This window comes from Canis lupus, chromosome 11, assembly GCF_011100685.1.
Source record: "Canis lupus familiaris isolate Mischka breed German Shepherd chromosome 11, alternate assembly UU_Cfam_GSD_1.0, whole genome shotgun sequence".
Lineage (NCBI taxonomy): Eukaryota > Metazoa > Chordata > Mammalia > Carnivora > Canidae > Canis > Canis lupus.
In genome coordinates this window covers 9,351,712-9,378,070 of record NC_049232.1, presented here as the reverse complement: position 1 = coordinate 9,378,070, position 26,359 = coordinate 9,351,712, and the positions used below count along the sequence as shown (strand labels likewise).

Here is a 26,359-nt window from a genome sequence, read left to right as displayed (position 1 = left end):
TCCATCAGTTTGTCCTCTATAATTAAGTCTGTTTCTTGGTTTACCCACCCACCCTCTTATTTTCCCGCTTTGTTTTGTTTCTTAAATTCCACATAATAGTGAAATCATATGGTCATTTGTCTTTCTCTGACTTATTGTGATACGCATTATATGCTCTCACTCCATCCATGTTGTTACAAATGGTGAGATTTCATTCTTTTTACTGCTGAATAATACTCCATTGTGTGTGTGTGTGTGTGTGTGTGTGTGTGTGTGTATACCACCTCTTCTTTATCCATTCATCAATCCATCGACACTTGGGCTGCTCTCATAATTTGGCTATTGTAAATGATGCTGCTATAAACATAGGTGGTCCATGTATCCCTATGAGGTGAGTGTTTTTATCAGCTTTGCTTATTTCATTGGGCTTTGGGTCTGTGAAGCACTTTCCCTGTCATCATAGAAGTGGAACTTTACATACTACTTAATTCCAAATCTTCCTAAAATTCAAAGATGTGTTCCCAATCCAGGTAACTGAATTTTTGTTTTCTTTTATGTACAGAAGTTTTGGTCATATATGAAATCCAGAGCTACCAAAATCCAGAGCAGTTCCTTGCACTATCTCCAGTGTCATACTGAGGACTTTTATAACCACTATATGTGTGATGAACTAAAGATGTTATTTTCAGAGTTTATTTTACCTAGTGTTTTTTTGCCCACAGAAATCTGCAGTGTCTACCCAGCTTATTTACGTGACTGGATTTTGCAGTCTTTTGACTTCACTGATATGTGGATGTTTCCTTTATAGGATAGTTGACGTTTTTTCACTTTCTTTCATAGTTTGTCATATAACTTACAGACATCTAAGATGACATCTATTTTTTAATAAATATATATTTTTAAGTTTATTTAAGTAATCTCTACACCCAGCATGGGGCTCCAACTCATGACTCTGAGATCAAGAGCTGCATGCTCTACTGACTGAGTCAGCTAGGCACCTTGGTGATACTCATTTTAATTCTGAATTTTTAAATTGGCTCCATCTGTTATTAAATTATATTTTGTAAAAGAATTCTACTGACATCTGATTGTGCACTTCAGTCATATAGAATTTCATATAAAAATCAGAATCTTAAAATTTTAGAATTTGAATGTACTTTATCTTCTTCATCTTTATACCCAATGAGTAATCTTTTTTTTTAACACTTTATTTTTTCATGAGAGACACAGAGAGTGGCAGAGGGGGGAGCAGGCTCCCCACAGGGAGCCTGATGTGGGACTCGATCCCAGGACCTTGGGATCAGGACCTAAGCCACAGGCAGACGCTTAACCACTGAGCCACCCAGGTGCCGTGTAATCTTTTTTTTCTAATTGCAGCCCTCTTTTATCACTTTACATAGTATAGTATGTCACTATACATAGTTCCATCAACCACTCTCTTTTCCTCTCTATATTTACTTGTGTTTACTCTTCTTGTGACCACTGAAAGATATTCTTCATCCCTATTAATCTGCTCAGATTCCTGAGAGTTAATCCATGGTAGGGCAGAGTAATCATGGTGAGTCATTTCAGACATCACTGGAAAGGGAGTATATTGGTTTTCCTTGGGTTAACCATCTATTCTAGGTTCAGTGATGGAGAGGGGAGATGGGATCATGTTGTACAATATATTTCTATTTCTAAGATATCACCTAGACAATTTCTTCAATAGGAGCATAGGTTTGACAGTTTCTTACAGAATGAGGTGGTAGATACAATTGAACCAATTTGCTCACATTCTATGGCTTATTAAAGTAATCATTTCTTACCTCAAACTATAACTCTACATAGGTTAAATTGAGGAAGGTGTTGATAGCAGTCAGTTTTGTGGTAGTAACAGTATGCTGTTGGGAATTCCCTTAAATATAACATTCATTTGTATACTGTTGTAATGTCATGTAACATCTGCCTGTGATAGTGATCTGTCATGAAAATTTACTCCCATGATATCTGGCTGCTTGATGAATTTCATACTATAAACACTCATATCAAATATGGGATTTAATGGTAGAAGATTCATGTGTATTTTTTTTAAGATTTTATTTATTTATTCATGACAGACACACACACACACAGAGAGAGAGAGAGAGAGGCAGAGATACAGGCAGAAGAAGCATGCTCCATGCTCCCTGCACGGACGTGGGACTTGATCCTGGATCTCCAGGATCAGGCCCTGGGCTGAAGGCGGCGCTAAACCGCTGAGCCACCTAGGCTGCCCTCATGTGTATGGACACACAGAAACTGGTCATTGGTTGCTTCTAAGGCAGAGAATCCTCTGGTTTGGAGGACCGAGATGGACGTATGTACTTTATTCTATTTGAATTTTGTAATGAGTTGTATGTGTTACTGAAACAGTAGTAAAACACTAAGAAGTAAGTAAAATAAAAACAAAATAATAACAAAAGAGAAAATAAATGAATTAGACATTCTGTGGATATAATTCTAGCTAAATATAATCTGGTGGCCTATTTCAGTTTCTTCTTACATTGATAAGCTCCTTGTGTTCACTGATGGCAAATTTGATTAGAATTCTTTTCTAGGTGGTAATCATATTCTTATATTTTATCATTATATTGTTCCTTCCAATATCAGATGATTAAGAAGAGTTGCCAGGTTTCTCTTTGACATAAGATCTATTCTTGATTTGTAATGCCAGTTAGAAGTGTAGCTTCATGAATAAAAAGACCATGGTGGTGGCTTATGAGTATTCTTCACTAGTGATAACTAAGATTTTTTGAGGTACTTTAATCTATATAGATGGTACAGAATTTAGCTGAATCTTTTTCCAAACTCTCATTTCTAAAGTCTAATTGATTAAATTCATTCTTGGTGTTTCATTTTAAAAGACTTTAGCAAATCTCTTTACATAAAGAAGAGGCATTATGTTCAAGTTTTAGGTTATTGTTATATCATTGTACTTTGAACATTTACAGGATTTCTTTTTCTTTCTGCCCTTTAGCCGGCCTCAGGAAGTATGTTTGTGTCCATTTCTACCATTGCATCCTCTGCACATCTCTACTCATTTGTACATAATTCAGCATCCGGCGGAGGTGAGTAAATTTTGTAAAATACATAACTTCAAATAGAATATCAGTATATAAGAGGAAACACCTTGATGAGCATATGCATACCTTCTAGCTCTTTAACATTTCTGAAAATAAATTGATGATAAATGCTTTGTCTTTGGGAAGAAATTTCTTTTATATGTTATAGTATAGTGTCTTAACGCTTTAGAGACAGATAAAAATTGTTATTTCATAAAACTGTAATTCATACAAACAATAATTGAATAGTGGAGAAATTTAGAATGCCAACAATTTTGTGTGAAGATGAGATTTTTGTGAGTGAAGAACTAAGAAAATCATTGCTTTTAAATTTTGATCATAGCTTATATTTCTTGATATTTCTTGTTAAAGTAGAAGTAACTGTCAATATTTTTAGCATTACAAAATGAATGTATAGTTTTATTTAAGTGAATAGAGCAAATATGTATAAATTATATATTTTGCTTATAAAGACTTTTAAATTAGTACTTTCCTGTATAGGTGAGAATTATGCATGTGCTGGTGTGTATGTGTGTTTGTAATTCGTAATTAACTGCAATAATGAAGGGAGGGAGGGAAAGATTTCATTGATAACCATAAATGATAGTCACTGTAAAACTAGTTGATGCATGATACGAAGTGGGTTTTGATTAACTGAAGTTAAAATTCTTTTAGCGTTTGGGAACTCAGGACATAATCTACTGAATCAGACTTCTGAAGAAGGAATAATTTTTCTTTTAAATTTCTGAAGAAATCTTTAACAAAGACTTAAAAGATATCAGTCTGTCTTTTCCCTTTCCAATAATGAAAACACTTATTTTTGTATTGTAAATTGTTAAATATTCCATTTGTTGGGTAGCCTTTTAATTTTTTAATTTTTAAGTTTTTTAGTGTTAACAACATGCTTTTGTTAGGATTTGAATAATTTGGTCACTAGCTTTTTTTTTTTTTCTGCATTTAAATTTGCAACACTCTGCAGCTCAGATTTTTTAAAAATGATAGTTTACTGGCCATAACAGTTTTGGATAAAACTTGACTTTTGATGGTGAATGCTTTTTTCCTTTTGCAGTGTGTATAGTATGGTGTCTGTTCATTATCTCACTATTTTGTATATTTCATTATTTCCAGACATAATATTGCATTTAAAATGTAGGTGGTTTCATTGATTTATGGTAATTTTGTTTTCAAAGGCCTCTACATTGGTAAGAAGGAAGTAAAACTGTCACTATTTGAAATGACAGGGTACTACAGAAAACCCTAAAGACACCACCAAAAACTTTAAGAACTAATAATTGAATTCAGTAGAGTTGCATGATACAAAATTAATATACAGAAATCTGTTGTGTTTCATTCTAACAATGAAGTAGCCAAAAGATAAATAAAAAAAATCACAGTTATAGTTATGCCAAAAAGAATGAAATACTTAGCAACAAATTTAACAAAGGAGGTGATGGGGCGCCTGAGTGGCTCAGTCAATTAAGCATCTGCCTTTGGCTCTGGTTGTGATCTCAGGGTGCTGGGATTGAGCCCCGCATGGGACTCCCTGCTCAGCAGGGAACCTGCCTCTTCCTCTCCTCTCTGCTCATGCTCTCTCTCACTACCTCTGTCGTGTGCTCTCTCCAATAAAATAAATAAATCTTTTAAAACAAAAACAAAACAAAAACAAAAACAAAAACAAAGGAAGTGGAAGACCTATAGTGTGAAAACTATAAGACATTGATGAAAGAAATTGAAGATGACATAAACAAGTGGGAAGATATACCATGCTCATGGATTGGAATAATTAATCTTATTATAATATTTATATTGCTCAAAGAATTCTACCAATTCAGTACAATACCTTTTAAAATATCATTATCATTTTTTCACAGGACCAGAGCAAATAATCCTAAACATTTGTATATCACCACAAAAATAGCTAAAACATTCTTGAGAAAGAAGAGAAAAACTGGAAGTATCACAATCCCACATTTCACAATATACTACAAAGCTGTAGTAATCAAAACAGTGTTATGGTACTGGCTCAGAAATAGACACATAGATCAATAGAACAGGATAGAGAGCCCAGAAGGAAACACGCTTTATGGTTAACTAATTTACAAACAAAGGAGGCAAGAATATACAATGGGGAAAAGATGGTCTTTTCTATAAATGGTATTGGGAAAACTGGACAGCTGCCTGAAAAACAGTGACCACTTTCTTATACACAGAAATAAACCCAAAATGGATTGAAGTCCTAAATGTGAGACCTTAAACCATGAAGCTTCTAAAAGAAACATAGGCAGTTAAGTCTTGGACATTGGCCTTAGCAAACATTTTTATAAATATGTCTCCTCAAGCAAGGGAAACAAAAGCAAAAACATAGTGTAATAAATAGTGTTAGTGGGATGCCTGGGTGGCTCAGTGGTTCAGCGTCTGCCTTCAGCCCAGGGCATGATCCCGGAGTCCTGGGATCGAGTCCCACGTCAGGCTCCCTGCATGGAGCCTGCTTCTCTCTCTGCCTGTGTCTCTGCCTCTCTCTCTTTCTCTCTCTCTGTGTCTCTCATGAATAAATAAATAAAATCTGTAAAAAAATAAATAAAAGTTTTAAAAAAATAAATAGTGTTAGTACTACACTAAAATTAAAGGTGTCTGTACAGTGAAGGAAACCATCAGCAAAAGGAAAATGCAATCTGCTGAATAGAAGAAGGTATTTGCAAATGATAAATCTGATAAGGGGTTAATATGCAAAGTATACAAAGAACTTATACATGTCAACATCAAAAAACAATAATCTAGTTGAGAATAATCATTGTACCTGAAAGAAGACATACAGATGGCCAACAGACACAAAAAGACACTCAACAACATTTATTAGTAAAATGCAAATCAAAGCCACAATGAGATATCACCTCACTCCTGTTAGAAAGACTAGTATCAAGAAGACAAGAAATAACAAGTATTGGCGAAGATGTGGAAAAAAAGAAACCATTGTGTACTTTTGGTGGTAATGTGAATTAGTATAACCACTATGAAAAATATGGAGGTTCCTCAAAAAATTAAAAATAGAAATACCATATGACCAATAATTCCATCAGTGGGTGTTTGCCAACAGAAAAATGAAAACACTAATTATGTATGTAGAAAAGCGCTTAAGGATAAAATAAAACTGTTATCTCAAAAGTAACAAAATTATCTATAAGGAAGAAATGTTTTGTGAAACTATGTTGCCTTTGCTTATGAACAATGTCTTTGTAGCCATAGTGATGTAAGTGCTGCTTATTGATTTAACTAAAAATATTAGAAGATGTGATGGTAAGGAGTAATAGAAGAAAGATAAATCCTCATTTATTATAAGAGGCTGTGGTTATACAGTAAGTACATTAGTTAAGAGTAAAGGCTCAGGAGCCAGATTGCTTGAATGTAAAGCCTTAATAGCTCTGTAAACTGTAACTCTGGGCAAGTTAATTAAACTCTTTGTGCTTTAGTTTCATCATTAGTAAAATGGACATGATAAAAGATACACTTCTTTACTGGTGTATTGTGGGTGGTAAATGAATCAGTTTATCTTTCTATCCATTTATCTATAATGCACTTAGAATTATGCACATTAGAGTCAGCTGTGATGATGATAAATGGTAGTTTGTAAAGAATATTTAAAATTGATAAATCAAGAAATAGTAAGACACTCATATTTTATAGAAATATGGCGATAACTACTAGAAGAAATAGCCAAAAGAGTTGAAGTGATTGCCTCTGGGAAGTGGTGGTGGGAAGTGTATCTGGGAATATTATAAATCTTTTGGCACTGCACTATTTAATTTGACATACATACATATGTTGTTAGAAGTTTGGAGAGTAGGGCTCATGGGTGGTTCACTTGGTTAAGCATCTGCCTTCGGCTAAGGTCATGATCCCAGGGTCCTAGAATCAAGTCCCACAACTGCTTCTCCCTCTCCGTGCTGTGCTGTGTTCTCTCTCCTTTATCTGTCAAATAAATAAATAAAATCTTTAAAAAAAAGTTTGGAGAGTAGTTTAAATAGTATGTGTCATAGTCTTATAGCGAGAGTAAGGAGGAAAGAAAACAGTAGGACATACTAGAGAATGTCCTAAGCCTCTCTCCTCACCTCTCCTCATCCCATTTGTCATAGTTGCTGCTCTAAATTGGTTTCAGGCTCGTCACAGCTCCACATGTTCTTTTTAGTTGTAAATCCCTGCAAATTCTGACCCTCCTGTTTTATTATCCAACTTAAGGGTAGATGAATTTACTATCAGTATCTCTAGATTTACCCTTTTTTATTATTTTAATCAACATGTCAGAGACCTAGGACAAAAGTGGTTAGCACAAAGATGTTCCTGAAGGGTGAGTGTGTGTGTGTGTGTAGTGTGTGTGTGTGTGTGTGTTGAATACTGTTACTAACATACTTTTTGTTTCTGTTACAAAGATAAGTAATGTAATTATAAACTTATTTTTAGTTACTTTAGTAAATTCACATATAACATTACTCTTGTGCATTAATATGTTATACATATTAATGTGCTATAATAGTCAAATTGTTTACTGTGAGAATGTATGTAAAGCAGTGTTATATAAATTGATAAAGGTAATGGGTCTATCTGTAGGTGAACTGGCTAGAGAGGGGGTCTGTCACTTACTTGATCAGGCTTAACATACCCAATTGGGCCAGTGGAGAAGAGCCAGACAGTGACTGATCATTATAGACCAAAATAACCAAGAGGGAGGCTCAGGCAAAATAGCAAATCAGCTGGGTATACCAGGATAAAGGATACAATTCTTGTGACAAGAAAGGTGGTTTTCAGTGTTGTAAGCTAGGATGTTGGGAAAAAAAAACACTGATAGTTTAATGGAGTTTACAGGAATGGTTACTAGATTTCTCTGTTCTAAAGTTGTTATATTTTCCCCCTTTCCATACTCTTTATTGTTGGCAGTGGGCCATAAATCTAGCCAACATTCAGGTGAGTAGGAGAGATTAAGCTCCAACTTTTGGAGTAGGGAGTACTTATGTTTATTACTTGGAATTCTTCTATAAGGAAGATTTGTCTCTTCTCTCCTATTTATTTATTTTATATTTTTGGATCATGATCCATACACTTTGCTACTTCCTTTGTTACTCAAATTATTCCATTTTGGTCATTAGGAAGTTCTGTGTCACTTTGATATGTCCCATGATTTTGTTTTTTTCAGCACTTCTTTCTTTTCTGGACACAAAGATTTAGGCAGTTATCTTCAAGTTGACATAGTACAAAATGTAATTACTACTGAAATAAAATTTCCCAGAATGAATTATTCATTTTAGTTAAATAAAAATGTCATTTTTCATACTTTTAACAAAGATTTTAAGAGAGAGAATGAGAGAGGGAGAGAGAGAGAGAGAGAGAGAGAGAGAAAGCATGAGGAGAGAGAGGAGTAGAGGGAGAAGCAGAGGGAGGGGGGAGAAGAGAGGAGCCCCACTTGGGGCTTAATCCTGGGACTCCCGAGACTCCAGGATCATGACCTGAGCCAAAGGAAGATGTTTAACCGACTGAGTCACCCAGATGCCCCTCATTTTTCATAATCTTAACCATTATTTAGGTTAATTTATCTTCTTATTCCATCAGTAAACCTCTAAACACAAGTAGAATAAAAATAAGCAGTAGTATTTAATACTGATGAATCAGAGAAACTATAGCTCTTATTATTAAACTGTGGTCTGTAATAAAAGTCATGTGAAAGTTTTATATCATGTAGTGTATCAGATATTCATCATGAATGTTTTAAAAGTGTGTTTGTCTAAGTGAAAATCTATGTTTTAATTATTTTTTTTAAAGGAAAGCAAAGTGTTGCGGACAGTTCCCCTATTAGCAGCATGCCTCCCCCAGGACAAGTGTAAAGTCAAGACTGGTCGTCGCTTCAGTGAAGAAAGGTAAATTATCTGGTAGGGCAATTCAGAATAAGTCTTACTTAAACAGATCTTTAAAAAATGGTTCCCTTCACCTTATCCATCAGACCAAGAGCATGGTACATTGGAGGAGGTGAAAAAAAAGTGAAGTTTTGCTTTCTCCTTCAGAATAATACAAGACAAATCAAAATATGAACAAAAACACCCTCAGAAAACATAGACCAAAATGTAATAAACAGAGGGATTATCTGAATTCCATAATAATATCTGTTGAGCCTAAAGGGTGTATATTTACTGTTTATTTTTGTTAAAACTGTCTTTAAGATGGTAGAGTACTTAGATTTAGTTGTGTTTTTCTTTTTTTCTAGATTAACAATTATATGTGATACACATTTATATAAATGTACACATATTTATCCAATTCTAGCTCATTAAGGCTTTCCTGAGGCATAGTGACTAGGACTATATTGAGTATTCTTGTTATAGGCACACCACATTTTCTTTTAAATGATAGAATGCCTTCTCCTGTCATATTTAAAATATTCTTTTTAATGAGGCCAAGTATTTTTATAGGCAGCAGTCTATTAGTTGATAATTTCAGTGACAGTTCTATAATATTCTTGGATCTTATTTCATACTCTATTATGTAACCCAATATCATAAATATATACTATGTGCATATTTGCATTTTTCTACAAGTCTTTTCTTATCTTTGAAGCATATTTTTTTTGCTTTCATGCCCATTCACAAAGCCTTCACTAATTATTTTGATCCTATCTGCAGTTAAGTATATTTTTATATGCAAAATTTAATTTCTTTTGAAAATATGGAGATTTCTTTTTCAGTCCAATTATGAACATGCTAAGTAAGGCTAGTACTAGCTCCAAGCCCAGGAATTGGCCAAAATTTTCTCTTCCTTTATTATTTTAGGTTCTTTTATTATTTAGTTTCAAATTATGAAAATAACATCATGTTAGAACTTTATAAAATCATTTTTTCCTTTCTCTGAAACTATTTTTTAGGGGCAATTTTCTCATATAAAATTTTCTTTTACTTTGGCCTCAGAGATGAGACTTGCTCTGAGGTTGGTGCTGCTATTGTGAATTTTCCTATTTTGTTGGGAATGCATATGAAATCCAGATCCCTTCACATGGGGAGCATTCACATCATTTACATTGTGACATTTCTTTCATATAGAGGCTCTTTATAATGAATGGTAGTCTCTTTATAATTCATAGGTGTATATAGATATATCTGAATTTGATCAGCTGCCAGCTTGGATCCAGGTTATTTTATTGCAAAAGTGGTGAGTATCTATACTGGTAGAAATAGAAACTATCTGGGTCATCCCTGACATTTGGTTATCTAACCCTTCCACAAATGTGTTTGTGGATGAGAAACTTGATGCTTTTTCAAATAGCTCATCCCATTTTGAATCTATTATATTAAGTAATTTGGTTTTTTTCCTCTGGAGCCTAATATAGTCCTTACTCAGTAAATTATTATTCACTGATGGATTTTTGAACTAAAGCCAATTAAGATTGTTATTTAGATGGTAATCTGGCAATCGAATGATATTAACTTAAGCTTTTGTTAGAGTACCTGTTGTAACCATGGAGGAATGGTTAAGAGATCTACTGCTTTTGGTGTCCTTTGTAAATGGAATTTAAAAATAATTACCTTCAATTTTTTGCCTCTAGTATATACAAAAATTTGGGTTTGGTGTATCAACTCTACATCCAGTGACTTTCTAAATTCATTTGGTACTTATTGAAATTGTTTTGTATGTTCTCTAGAACTTTCTGTGGGAGTATTATTTGCAAATAAGGTTATTTCTGATCTTTATGCCTTTTATTTCTTTTTCTTGCTTAATTGCAATAACTGGGAACTTTAGTACAATGTGTATTAGGAGTGGTGAAAGCCAACATTTTTACTTTGATCTCAATCTCAAGGGACACTGTAAAATATGATATTGACTGTACATTTTTGTAGATGTTATTTATCAGTTTGAAGAAGATGCCATTTATTGTCTTTAATTGACTCTTTAACTTTTCCCTTTAGGGTTATTTTATTGCTTGCAGACAGAGGCTGTCTCATTCATTATTATATCTCCAGTACCAAATACTTTGACATGTGTTTTTGAAAGAAGTACAATAAGAATAATTAAACTTTTTTTTTCCCTCCCAAGCCATTAAAAATATTCTTTTTAAATTTTTAGAGATCCTGAACTTTCAAATGTTTGTCGGAAGTCTGATACATTAATATTATATCCAGGGGCTGAAGCTGCTAATTTGGAAGAATTTATATTAGATTCTCCTACTTATCCTTCCACAATCATCATCATTGATGGTACATGGAGCCAGGCTAAGGACATTTTCTATAAGAATTCTTTGTTCCGACTCCCCAAACAGGTAAGCTAGTATTTTAACATAGAATATATACAAATATGTAATTATGTACATTGTATATGTTTTCTGTGGGGGGATACACATTTCTATATATGAATTAGATGCTATTTATGTGTGTGAATGCTTGTACATAGATATGTATATGCTTGCTTGTGTGTTTGGTATGTAGATGTAGAAAATTTGAAACCTATTTACCTTTCTCAATTCCTACCACCAAACTTCACCGTAATTTGGGCATTTGCTATATTAAGAGTATCTCAAACATTTAATCAGTGAAATTTAAGGATTAATTATTTCTATGTGTATTAATGTTTTGTTAAGTGTTATGTTTAAATACTTTCATCTGGTAACTAAATTACCTTGTTCTTACTAGGAATGACTGAATTTTTATGAAATACTTTTTTGTCATTTGTTATTATAATTAGATTATCCCTCAATTTGTTGATGATGATACACTTCCTATAGTGAGCCATTCTTGTGTTCTTGGAGTGAATTCCACTTGATCATTTTACATTATCCTTTTGATATATTGCTGAAACTTTTATTTGATTCTGTTGAATTATAATTTATATGTTTTTTGTACTTTTATTATATTATCAGGTTTGGGTACTAAGATAATCTTAAGTTCACCAAATCAGTGGAGAGATTTTAATATTTTTCTATGACCTGGAATAGTTCAAACAATATTGGAATTCCTTGCTTCTTAAAAATTAGAATGAACTCATTGGTGAAACCACCTGCTCCTGGTCTTTATAAAATGATAACTTTTAAACCCTTCTTTCAAACTCTTAAGTTTTCTCCTATTTGGTTCAGTTTTTTAATAACTTTTATCTGTTTTGGGTAATTATTCCTTTCACCTGAGTTAACAAATTGATTGCCATACACCTGAATATATATATATTCTTAAATACTTAATTTATTCTGAATTATGTCCTTTCTTCTTTCTAATCACTCACAGACACAGACACATGCACTTTTTTCTCTCTGAACATACTCAAAAGATGTTTCTCAATTTTAAATATGTTTTGAAAGTATTAGCCTTTAGATTGTTTTAATGGCTATTATACTTTATTCTTATTTCCTTAATCTGTTGTTTTATCTTGATCACTTGCTTTCACCTTTTTCAGTTAATTTTTCCTGTTTTTATAAGATTTTACTGTGTATTCCTTCCCTTTACTAAGAGTAGTGAGTTCCTTCTTTATTTTTTTTTTTTTTTTTTTAATTTTTTTATTTTTTTTATGATAGTCACAGAGAGAGAGAGAGAGAGAGAGAGAGGAGAGAGAGGCAGAGACACAGGCAGAGGGAGAAGCAGGCTCCATGCACCGGGAGCCTGATGTGGGATTCGATCCCGGGTCTCCAGGATCGTGCCCTGGGCCAAAGGCAGGCGCTAAACTGCTGCGCCACCCAGGGATCCCGAGTTCCTTCTTTAATAATAGAGAGAGAAGGCTGTGATATTTCTTCTTAGTGTGACTTTTACTGTATCTTAAAGGGTTGGGTTGACATTTTTATATCTATAGCATTGGTATAATTGTAATTTGTTTTGATTTCTTACTAACCATGGATTATCAATGACTTCTTAATTCTTAGGTGTTATAACATTTTTGTCCCTGTTTTATTTTTATTTCTTATTTTGTTGAATTTTGATAAAAGAACATTGCCTGCAGAATTTTGAATTTGCTTATGATTTCTGTGTAATTACATGGCAAATTTTTGTATCTGTTCTGTGACTATAACAATTCACATTCTCAGATTTTTCTTTTTACTCTTATTTTTGTCATATATGAGGTGTTTGATACTGAAAAAGGTATTTGAAAAGCTTCTGTTTTTGTCTTTTAAATGAAGTTAGCTCTGCATTTCTAGTAGCTTTTGTGTTATATGTTTATCTGTTTTGTTGTGAACATAACAAGACTTGTACTTAGTGACAAATAACAGTGAACCTTTGGTTCTGAGATTCTCATCTCAAATTCTTTATAGTTCTCATTCCCTTTGATAATGCAGATACGGCTTTTAGATGAGACTCATATGTAAAAGAGATGTAAAAAACAGCCAACATGCTGAATGCTTTCAATGGGCCAGTCCCGATTCCAAGTGGTTTACTTGTATTAACTTGCTTACTTAAGTGTTCCCCAAAGTATCGTTACTGTTTTAGGTAACACAGGGAGGAACATAGACACAAGACATGTTCAATAGTTTGCTTTAGAGCACACAGCTATTTCAGAGCAGAGCTGCCACTTTAACCCACCTAGTTTAGAGCCAAAGCCAGAGTGACATACTGCTTCTGAAAGGGAAATGCCATTGAGGCTATTTACCTAGGATAGCTTCCACAAGAACCAACTCTGAAAAGGCAGGCAGACTGTTAGGTTGCCACACACTTTAGGCAAAATTTATGTTCACATTACAATTAGATATCACCCAACATACAAAGGAATTTTAATGGAAGTCTTATATCTGTAAAATGGTTTACTGCAGATATTTGAATTTTTTTTCTTTTTCTGCATGCTTGTGTTGTCTGCATCTTTCATTTTGTGGTAACTACACAAGTACCATAGAAATGAGTTACAAAGTCAGGTTAAAAAGATTAAAAGATATTTTAAAATATATAAGGGCAGCCCAGGTGGCTCAGCGGTTTAGCGCCGCCTTCAGCCCAGGGTGTGATCCTGGAGACCCGGGATCGAGTCCCACGTCGGGCTCCCTGCATGGAGCCTGCTTCTCCCTCTGCCTGTGTCTCTGCCTCCCTCTCTCTCTCTCTGTGTCTCTCATGAATAAATAAATAAAATCTTTAAAAAAAAATAAAATAAAATATATAATTTAGCAGATAAGGACATAGGTAAATTAAATAATTTTCCCAGTTCTACTGGGCCATATATTTTTATCACTTTTTCCTTTTCTTGTTTTTCCAAACCAGAAGCAAATATAGGTGGATATTTGTTTAACCTTGAAATGCATATATTACAACAGATAAAATAAAGTGCTTAAAAGAAATATTAGATTTGACTACATGAGGGGAAATCTCACCATAAGCTAAAGTGAAAGGCAAATGGCTTTCTAGAAATCTGTGAATCAGATAAAGGCTTCATAAGCTTGGAATTCTTAGAAATCAGGTGAAGGTGAAAAAAACCTGAAAAAAAAAATGGGCCATACATGTGAAAATAAAGTCACAAAATAGAAAATAAATGTATTTATAAGTGTATTATAAAATATCCTATTATATAACAATATGATACTAAATTGTCAACCTTTATGTTGAAAGAGCATCAAATTTCCCGAAGTTTCAAGAATAACAAAGGTCCCTTAAATGCCCTAAAGTTTTGACATTACTCATTATCAGTCTATGTGTGTATTTTATGCTATTCTGAACTTTTTGAGAGTTAAGGAATAGGTATCGAAATTTACTTTTTGAAATTGAAATGTTGCCATCTCTAGCAAGAGCTCTAGCAAGAATGTCTTTTCCCAAATATTATTCCTAAATATATTTTTTTGCCCTAAATAATACTTAGCCCAAATATATGAGTGTGGGTTGTTGGTTAGACAAAATGTTTCTAGAAGTTGTAAAAACCAATGAAATCTGTACATTTACTCTTTCTTAAAAAAATTTTTTTATATACATATATATACACACACACATATATATAACATACATCTACACAGATAGGTAAGATGAGGTGAAGAAGGGATTGATTTTTTAAAAAAATATTTTATTTATTTATGATAGACATAGGGAGAGAGAGAGAGGCAAAGACACAGGCAGAGGGAGAGACAGGCTCCATGCCGGGATCCCGACGTGGGACTGGATCCTGGGGCCCCAGGATCGCGCTCTGGGCCAAAGACAGGTGCTAAACCGCTGAGCCACCCAGGGATCCCAAGGGATTGATTTTTAAATGTAACTACATGTATCTCTAGACATTCACAAAATAATATTGATAATTGTAGTGATTTTATAGTAAAATATAGAACTACATTCTCTAACACTAAAAAGATTTGCTTATTTTTAATATATTCTTCCATTCTTAAAAAATTTCCCATTCATATGTAATGATTTTTATTTAATCAGTAACTGTTCCCTGGCTTTCCCGGAAAGAATTTTGTTTTATTACATAATAAACTTTCCAAGGGGCCACACTTTAATAAGTGAATGCAATTAAGTTATAAGTAGCGTGCATTGCTTATGGATAATTAATGACAGAGCTCCAACTCTAACTCCAACAAAAAAGAAAGTACACCTGTCATGTCACTGGGAAACTGAGAACCAGTAGGAGTGGCTTCAGGCTTGCCTGGATCTGGTTCTCAAGCAGCTCTCTGGTTTTGAGGTTTGCTTCCCTATGTGTTGGGTTTAATTTTTTACTTCCTTCCTGCTACTGGAAGTAATCTGTAGGAAGCAGCTGATTAGTCTCTTCTTGGCTTCATTTGTCTTAACAGAAAGATGATTTCTCCTTCCCAAGGCAGATTCCTGGATGGTCCTATTTTTGGGATTGGGGTAGATGGTGGTATCACTATTGACAGCAAGACTGCGTGAATCTGGAAATTTCTCCAAGGACATGAGGTGTTGTTTTCAGGACTATTTAAAAGCAGGGATGGGCAGACCAAAAACCCATAGATAACCAGACACCACTGTACATCAGTTGTTTGATTATAAAAACATGTTTGTTCATTTCTTGATTCCTTCACAATCAGTGCTGGATAGCAATATTTTAATAATTCTCCCTTATGGTCTTGCTCACCAAGGGAAAAACAAAAATGGAAAACATAAAATGAAAATTCAGTTCTTCTCTAAGTTTCCCAAATCTATAAATAATGTATAAGTTAATTAACTTTTATTTTTAAATGTGATTTATCAGTTTTCTTTATCCCATCAATACACATATACTTATCCACCTGCTTTTTTGCATAAATTTGTCTTAGCTGTTACTCTTAGTTTAGCTGATCTATTCAGTTTTTGTAGTAGTATAAATATTTTGCTACAAATACAGAAGAAAAAATGGTAGAAAGAAAAAAATCAAAGGTATTGATTATTTTTATTGGTAAAATCCAAGGTATTGCTTCCTTTACAGAAAAAATACATAGCTTTTTTTCCCCCCAAATAAGAGAATAATCATATGTAAACTGTACTTAACCATGGAATGAAGGAATTGTAATACAAACCCATTAAGTTGGCCTCTTTTTAATCTAGATTTCTAATATATCCAGACCATTTGGCAGTGAATATCTTCCCACAGAGGAATTTTACACAGGACACTCTTGACATTGGCTAGGAATAAATCCAAGGTGAATATGGAAATGTTTGTGGAGGCTCCCACCTTTCTTCATAAACTTATTTTCAGTGAGTTAATTTGCATTTCCTTGCTTTACTGCCTATAAAACTTCCACTAAAGCTGAATTTCTTACTTGATAAACAGAGCACTGTTGGGAGCACTCACAGACTAAAATATCTTCATGAAAACTATTTCGTGTGTCTACATAGACCTGTTGCGGACCGGATTATGTTACATTTCTAATTGTGTAGTTCAAATTCATTATTATCCTCTTAATTTTTAAATTGAGATATAATTGATATATAACATTATATTAGTTTCAACTGTATATAACATAATGCTTTGATATTTGTATTTATTGTAAAATAATCTAAGTCCAATTAACATCTGTCAACATAGTTGTCTTTCTTGTAATGAGAACTTTTAAGATCTTTTCTCTTAGCAACTTTCAATGTACAGTGTGGTATTATTAGCCATATTTACCATGCTGTATATTATATCCCCATGACTGACTTACTAAAAGTTTGTATCTTGTTACCCACTTCACCTATTTTGCTTCCCTCCACCTCTGGCAACTACCAATCTTTTCTCTGTATCTAGGAGCTCATTTTTAAAATTATTATTATTTTTTTAGATTCCACCTATAAGTGAGGTTATATGGTGTTTGTCTTTCTCTGCCTGACTTATTTCACTTTGCGTAATACTCTCAAGGTCCATCCATGTTGCAAATGATAAGATTTCCCTTTTTTAATGGTTGAATAATGTCTACTATGTGTGTGTCTGTATATGTACATATGTGTGTATACACATAGGCACACACACATCACATTTCCTTTATGCATTCATCTGTCCATGGACATTTAGACTGTTTCCGTATCCTGGTTATTGTAAATAATGCTGTGGTGAACATGGGGGTGCAGATACCTTTTCAAGTTTAGTGTTTTTGCTTTCTTCAAATTATCTTAATTTTATCTGAACGTTCATGTTTGTTTACTTCTATTACCAGCATTGGGAGTTGGCTTACTTTTTAATACCCTTTCCTTTTCAGAAGACACAATTAAAAAAAAATTTACAGAGTAACATGTAAAAGATTCTGGAAAACAAGGGCACAGTACAGCCTCATGGAGACAGAGATTCTGAATAGTGTGTTTTACTTGTTTGTTTAGTGACTTCCATGCTGTATCTTCCAATAAATATGATTTAAATTATTGCCACAGCAAAGTACGTATTTCATGTCATGAAACTTCAGTATCCTTGGGGCATAGTTAGAGGAGATGAATGTTAAATACAGAATGCCAAAGGTTTATGATGTCAGTGATGAACTTTTTTGATCTTTGCACATCATTCATAATTTTTAGGCAGACTGTATTCATACCTCTCTGGGTCTCTTCTGGCTCATGTGTTGAAGTGTTGTGTTCTCCTCATGGGCTATGAGGCTTATCTTCAAGGTTGTAGATGGCATTGTATTTACATATGGAGCTTGAGTTAACTTGCTTCTGTTGAGAGTATGATTCTAGGTTATAGAACGTAAATTGGTAAGAACTATGATCTTGTTCTTTGTGAAAGAATAATTTAAAGAAAGTTCTGAGAAATATCTATGTGAGGGATACCTGGCTAGCTCAGTCAGTAGAGCATATAATTCTTGATACCAGAGTTTGTGAGTTCAAGCCCCACATTGGGCCTAGAGCTTACTTAAAAAATATATTAATAAAAAGAAATCTCTATGTAAAAATCATTGCTTCCATACTTCCATTGTTCCTCACTGAATTCTTAGTTGTGAACTTGTCTTTCTGAGAGAAATTCTTAAATCCCTTGGCAGTTAATATTACAAATTTTGAAACAGAAGGAATCTTAAATATTAATAAATTCTTAGCATTTTAGAAGGGAGGAAGCTACAGGCCAGCAAGAAATGATTCTTCAGAAGTTGCAGCCAGTTATGGGGAGAACCAGAAGTGTAATCTGCTTCTCCTGCATTCTAATTCAGCATATCAGGCTAGCTCTAGAATTGGCTAATTAAGAAAATTTAGATTGAATTTATTTGAAAATTAACCTAAATTTATGATTTTGTATCATGAATCATCTGGTCTAACCAAGTGCTTAAAGTTTAAGACATTTCTATTCTTGAATAAGTCAGGTGGAGGTGTACCATAGCAGAGCGTGGAAGAATGTACCCTGCCTTCCTTGTCAGACTGTGGTTCATGGACCAGCAGCATTGCCATCACTAAGGAGTTGGTTAGAAATGCAGAGTGTGGGATGCCTGGGTGGCTCAGCGGTTAAGCATCTGCCTTCAGCCCAGGGTGTGATCCTGGAGATTGGGAATCGAGTCCCGCATCGGGCTCCCTGCATGGAGCCTGCTTCTCCCTCTGCCTGTGTCTCTGCCTCTCTCTCTCTCTCTCTCTCTCTGTGTGTCTTTCATGAATAAATAAATAAAATCTCAAAAAAAAAATACCGAGTGTCAAGTCCCAGAATCTTCATTTTAACAAAATACCCAAGTAATTCTTCTGTATATTAAAGTTTGAGAAGCACTGCTGTACTAGAGATTTTAAAATTGAGATATAATTCACAACCTTTAAATGTAGCCTTCTAGAGTGTACAATTCAGTGGATTTTAGTATGTATACAAAATTGAACAACTATCACCATTATCATATTCCACAGTATTTTCATGTTTTGAGTTTCTTTCCCCCCAAGACTTTCTACCCATTAGTGGTCACTTTCCTCCTTCCCCATTCACAAACACAGGCAATGCACTGCTCTGTTTGTTGTCTCTGTAGACTTACTTATTTGTGTCAGGCTTTTTTCACTTTGCCATGGGTGTTTCTTTCTTTCTTTTTTTTTTTTTTAAGATTTTATTTATTTATTCACGAGAGACACAGAGAGAGGCAGAGACATAGGCAGAGGGGGAAGCAGGCTCCATGCAGGGAGCCCAATGCAGGACTTGATCCTGGGACTGTGGGATCATGCCTTGAGCTGAAGGCAGATGCTCAACCACTGAGCCACCCAGGCATCCCAAGCCATGGATGTTTCAGACTTGATCCATGTTGTAGCATGAGTCAGTCAGTACCTTACTCTTTTTTATGCCTAAATAATATACCAGTATGTGCGTATATCACATTTTGTTTATAATTAATCCATTAATGGACATTTGGTTTGTTTCCACTTTTTGGCTCTTGTGGATAATGCTGTTATAAATATTTGTAGGTTTTTGTGTGTATACCCCTTTTCAGTTCTTTTGGGTATAACCTGGAAGTAGAATTGTTGGGTCATTTAGTAACTCTGTTTTTAACTTTTGAGGAACTGTGGAACTATTTTCTAAGGCAGATGCACTGTTTTACATTTATTCTAGTGATGTATGAATGATTCAGTTTCTCCACATCTGAGCAAACCTTATGTCTTGTGTGTGTGTAGTGTATTTCCCCACTGCCTATGATGTTGAGCATATGTATGTGCTAATTGGTCATTTGTATATCTTTTTTTGACAAATATTTTTCAAGTGCTTTGCTGATTTTTAAGTTAGCAATGTTGCTTTTGTTTTTAAAAACAAAAAGATTTAAAAAATCTTTTTAAAAAAAAGATTTTATTTGAGAGAGAGAGAGAGAGGGAGAGAGAGAGAGAGAGAGAGCACTCATGAACAGAAGGTAGGGGCAGATGGAGAGGAAGAAGTAGACTTCCCTCTGAGCAGGGAGCCCGATGTGGGGCTCTTTCCCAGGACCCCAGGATCATGACCTGAGCTGAAGGCAGATGCTTAAAACCCTCTGAGCCACCCACGTGCCCCTCGTGATTTTGCTTTTTATGATTGAGTTGTAAGCATTCTTTACATATTCTGTAGAATAGCCTTGTATCAGATATATGACTTGCAAATATTTTCCTCTTTTCTCTGGGTTGTTCTTTTACCTTCCTGTTGTGTTCTGTGATGTAAAGAAGTTCTTAATTTTGGTGAAGTTCAGCTTATCTATTTTTTTCTTTTGTTTCTTGAGTACTAGATGTTTTAATGCTTAGAGAAAATAAAGTAGAAAAAGACTGGAAGCCTTGTGTGTAAAAGTTAAAGAAGAGTTCAGATCTGGGAGAAGGGCTTATGAGTCTCTGGATACCAAATGCTAGAAATATTTTCAGAAGTTAAAAAACTGTTACTTTATTAAATTTAGTTTTCCAAACATTCGTATAATGGCTATTATGTGTCAGTTACTTTTCTAAATACAAATATTAACTCATTTAATTGTCATATTGATTTAATATTATTTCCATTTAGTAGAAACAGAAATTGAGACACAGACTGGTTAAATAACTTGCCCAAGCTCACACAGCTAGTATGTGATGGGATTGGTAAAGAATTCTAACATAGACATTTAAAGGTTTTATGTCAAATACAATGTTGATATTAAGGGGATGGAAGAATTAATTTATAATCTTAATTACAGAGAAGGACATTGAAATTCCTTGTGAGAGTATGTGGAGAAAGGTTTAGGGCCAATTTGGAAAAACTGTAGCAGTTTGGGTAAGGATCCGACGCCATACTAGAGTATTTTTCAATCAGTAGTGTGATTTATCTGAGAATTCATTAAATAAACTTTATTTTTGTGATTTTAAACTAGACTTGCCTATATAATCTTTTACATATATTTATGTACCTTTCTTATGAGAGATTAGAAATAGTTACATACATTTTCTCATATCTCTGTAGTAATTATCATCTAGCTGGTGTTGAATGTCAGATACTGAAAAATTTTATGGCCTACACGTTGTTCATATCATTTGGACAACTCATTAAATCCATGAAAAGAATAATTTCATGAATCAAATAGTCTACCTTTGAAAGAGGAGAGGGAAACTGATGATTCTTGATGTGTGGCAATACAGGGCCTGTTAACTATTGAGACAAATCATCGTTTAAAGCAGTAATAATCTCCCTTGCCTTTGTTCCAAGTAACCCCCTAACTGCATTTCCTTCTTTGCATCTTTTTTAGAGTTAAAAGTATCTTGCATTTCCTTCCAAAATTTTTGTGTGTGCTCGTATACATTATAACAATATATACTCACTTCTAAGGCATGTGCACCATTCAAACATGCTTTAACTGAGGTACCAGTGCTCAGAAAGCTCTGAGTGTACACACACATGAAGATATTTACAGAGTATTGTTTCCCAAGGCTAAGATTTCACTTCTGAGCATTAAGTCTCATATATAAGGCTCAAAACAGGGGAATTCCCAAAGATGGTGATAGTCAGAAGCCAGCCTGTGGTATTTAGTCATAGCAGCCTGAGCTAAGATACATCTCCGTATCTTAGAGAAATGTCTTCCTGAAAAGGAAAATGGGAATGTAATGTATATTATTAATTGTTATTCAGAAAAGCCTTTTCATCTTTTTACTCAAGTAGTTCATTTATCTGTTTTTTTCTTTTGTTACCTGTGTTTTTGGTTCATATCCAAGAAATGATCGCCAAATCTAATGTCCCTAAGCTATTCCCCTTGTTTTCCTCTAGGAGGCTTTTAAAAGCTTTGGGTCTTTCTTGAATCCATTTTGACTTCATTTTTGTGTATGGTGTAAAATAAGGGTCCAACTTTATTTTTTGCACGTGGGTACCCAGTTTTTCCAGTACCATTTATTGAAGAGACTGCCCATTCCTCATTTTCCTAATCATCTTTATCTCATTGTTTTCTGATGTATTTAAATGATTTTTTCTCATGCATATTTTATTTTTTCTTCAGTTTCATTTCTGCTTTTTTAGAGTGTAATATTATTTCTATTTTTTTCAATAATAGCTTTAGAATTTTTTCTTTTATCTTACCTATTATTTCATAGTTAATGTTTAATATCCTTGAAAAGACAGAAAAGTTGTAATCTAAAATTTTTTCTTCTAGAATCAGTCTTCTGATGTGTTCTCTTTGTCACTTGTTTGTATGTTTGCTCAGTTTATTCACTTATTCATTGGTTTACTAACTCATTCATGCAGCATGTATCTGTTGAATGCTTTTTGTACTCCCATCCTCCACTTTGATTGTTCTCTTTATTTTTAATGAACTAGAGTAGACCTGATCTCTGTCTTCATGGAGCTTACATTTTACAGTGATGATAATTTATTAGGTAATAGGTAAATTATTATCATTATCATTATAAATCATTATATTAAAATAATTTATTAGGTGCCCACCCTATACCACTCTTTCCTTCCTCCCCCTCTTTTTGCTGTAGGGTTTATTATATTGGTGTTGGGCTAGAATTTCTTGGTTTACTTTGCTTGGGATATGGGTATTCCCATCAAGGCCTTTTCTTTAGACAAACAATGGTGCAAACAGTCTTCATTTACCTGGGAGCACTATTTTAAAACTTGGCTTCTAGCATTGGGGATTAAGTAGAAAAAGGAAGCAGGGTTATTACTTTTCTTCATAAAATGTTATTACAGTGAAGATAGTTTACTTGATAATTTGGACATCTTCGCCCTTAAGATATACCATGCGGTTTAGGATGGAAGTCACTAGAAGAAACAAATGCCCTTAAAAATGTATATCTAACTTAGAAAACTTTTTATTTAAAATGAATATATGAAGAGAATTGAAGAATATACAGAGTATCATTTTATTTTGTACTAATGGAAAAACTTCATTGCTTGGGGTTACCTGAAAGCTAAAAAATAACAGATTATATGAAATCTTAAATATTTATAGTTGTAAACACAGTAGATACATTTTCCTTATGAATTCTCACATTGACATTGAAAATTTTCATTTAAAGTCATTTCTCAAGAACAGCAAAAGTGGTCATTCAGTAATAACAGAAAATGAAAATTTCATTTCTCAGGAGTTTCTTGTTGATCTTTTAGACAGATATATCTATATATCTATATCTATATCTATATCTATATCTATATCTATATCTATCAAGATAACTTTCTGTAAAGATTTTTTTAGGGTATCAAAGGATACCTTTGTAGGTACCAAAGGAGAGCATGATGTGGTAGTTCACTTGCCATCTCTCTCTCCTTGTTTTTCCTTTTTGCATTTCTCTTTTTGTGCTGTGTCAGAGTATAGTAGGTACATAGTCTCCAATAGTAATATTTTGAATTGTCCTTTATCATTTGCATTATCCTGCCCACATGATAACTATTATGACATGTTTGACTTGTGACTAGCAGCCCAGTAAGCCCATCATCAGCAGTTTCCTTGTTTGGATCATATGGTGAATAGATGCCTATAAGATTAATCATCACGTACTTACCTTTCTTCCCATGAAGCTTCCTAAAAATTTCATATATCATTGCCTTGTATTTATTTTGCAAATGTATAATCCTTTTCCTGTTTAAATTTTGTTTTGTAACTCTCATGCAACAAACTGCACATTTAAAGTGTACAGTTTGCTAAGTTTTAACATATGTATGCACCTGTGAAACCATCATCACAATGAAGATAGTAAACACATGTCCATCACTTACCAGATTTTCTCGAGCTTTGTGATCCTTTATTTCCCACTTCCCCCATCCTCAGACCACCAGTGCTCTTTCTGCCACTATCAATTAGTTTGCATTTCTTAGAATTTTATATAAATATAATTATACATTAATACCATTTTTTGGTATTTCTTTCACTTGGCATAATCATTTTGCAGTTTATTCTTTTGGCTATGTATCAGAAGTTCATTTTTATATTATGTGGCTAAACCTGCACTTTGTTTATGTGGGCATCCGTTGTACACGGATCTTTGTACAAGTGTATGCTTTTTTTTTTTTTAATTGTTTTACCCTAGGGATGGGATGCTTGGATTCATATAATAGGTGTATGTTAAAAAAAATTTTTTTTGGCACTTTTGGAAAAGTGCCAAACTATTTTCCAAAATGCTTTATACCATTTTATATCCCTTCAGTAGTTTATGAAAGATCCAGTTTCTTCACATCCTTGACAACACTTGATATGAGCAGTCTTTCAAATTTTGGCCATTGTAATAATTGTATGGGAATATCTTTTGTGGCTTTATTTTACGTTTACCTAATGATTGATGATGCTGAGCATCTTTTCACATGCTTGTTTGCTATCTCTCTTCTTCGGTAAAGTGTAAAAAAAAGCCCATTTTTAAATTGGCTTCTTGGTTTTCTTATTAATGAGTCCGAGAGTTCTTTTTTCCTCCCTCTTCCACTGCGGACCCTTGAATCTGACAGTTCTTTATATATTCTGGGTACAGGTCCTTATTATGTATATGATTTGCAAATATTTCCTCTAGTCTGTGGCTTGTCTTTTCATCCTCTTAGCAGAGTCTCTTTGGAAGGGTAGAATTTCTTAATTTTGATGAAATCCAATTAATGCATTTTAAAATACATGTATGTGATTTGTAAGATAAGGAATCTACTAGATTTATCAGCTTATTTTGCCTTTATGGATAAAGAATGGAAAGAGATAAAGTTTCAAAATTTTTATGGCTAACAAAGCCATGTTACAGGTATTTAAATCTTCTGAAATAGAAACAAGAGTTAAAATTCTATTACCAGGGCAGTCACTTATGAAGGAAGACAACCAATTGAAAAAACAGATTTGTTAGATAAAGGCTGTAGTCCCAGGACATGCTAGGACTTTTTAACTCTAGATGATTTGAGAGACTACTTTATTACAAATAAACGTTTGAAGGATGGTTTTATCACAGAAAATAGAACAGGATGATTACAGTTGTAGCTTAACAGCCTCCATCTAGACTTGTGTTCTTATAAATGCTTTCTGTTGTGTGTTATCAGGACAGGCCTTGTGACTTAGTGTTTTGCCCTTTGCAGTCACAGGAGAAAGAGCCTGAGCATCTCTTCTTATCTTTCTGAGATTCCTTTCACTAGCAGTTGCTAATTAGGAGTGCCTGTGTTCTCCAAGATAAACCAGAAATTCCATTAGTTACCAGCTCCTTGGAGGAAAGAGCAAGGCTGAGAAACTTAAATATTTATAGTATGAAACAAAAAAAGGGGAAATGTATTTTAACTCAAATAGGGGGCAAATAATGTTTACATACATTAACACATAACATACACATATAGATGCTATATGTACATACACACAAGTATCTAATGCAGCTATTTAACAAAGATTACTTTGTGTTTTGAGATTTAAATAAAATTGTCTCACATTTCTTATGAAATATGCTGTGGAAGTTTTCTGTAAAAGTATTATGATCACCTCTTGTCTCAGTTCCTGTTCTTGTCTTCCATGGATTTAGCCTCGTGTCTCTGCAGATGTGGAAGGTTGCCTGTCTTCTACAGTTTGCCTGACATCACTGACACAAAGTGTTCATGTGTATGTATACTAGACACTAATGACTATTGGGTTAGATGAAATTATAGGGCTTGCAGAGGGTTATAACATGGTGAGCTATTTAACACTGAATGTTCAGGAACCTTGTTCTTTCTCCACATGCTTCTAGTTCTTTTGCCATGGTTCTCTCTCCCTCTTTGTGTCTCTCTTTCTGCATGTCTGTTTCTTCTGTCTTCTCTCTTACCTCTCGACTTGTCACTGCTTATCAATTAACTAGAGATTTAGACATGTCTTTGATTCACTGTTTGTTTATATATCTCATTTTGTGGAAGGAATTTTCCTGAGCACAGGTAGAAACCTTAATGTTAGCTGGTTAAAAAACCTTAAGAAAATGCTTATTTCTGCCAAATAAATGTGTATATTGAAAAAATGGTGCCACAGTTACATATATTACTCTGTAACCTTTTTTTTTTTGATATATGACATATTGTTGTGGGTCTTTTTTGTGTCAGTACAGTACATAACTATGATAATTTATGTAGTTATT

General features: G+C 33.9%; 1 protein-coding gene across 1 annotated transcript; it reads left to right on the top strand.

Moving 5' to 3' along the window:
• Positions 1–2,311: 2,311 nt before the first annotated feature.
• LOC119876778 (tRNA-uridine aminocarboxypropyltransferase 2-like) lies at positions 2,312–26,359 on the top strand. The gene is made up of 5 exons (XM_038551652.1): positions 2,312–2,317; positions 2,952–3,068; positions 8,871–8,965; positions 11,160–11,352; positions 25,778–26,359. The coding sequence occupies exons 1-5, from the start codon at positions 2,312–2,314 to the stop codon at positions 25,865–25,867; spliced, it is 501 nt and encodes a 166-aa protein (XP_038407580.1). The 3' UTR covers positions 25,868–26,359.

Coding starts and splice junctions, on each gene's coding strand:
- LOC119876778 (XM_038551652.1), top strand. Junction 8,966..11,159: donor CGTCGCTTCAGTGAAGAAAG/GTAAATTATCTG, acceptor TTAAATTTTTAG/AGATCCTGAACTTTCAAATG. Junction 11,353..25,777: donor TGTTCCGACTCCCCAAACAG/GTAAGCTAGTAT, acceptor CCATGGATTTAG/CCTCGTGTCTCTGCAGATGT.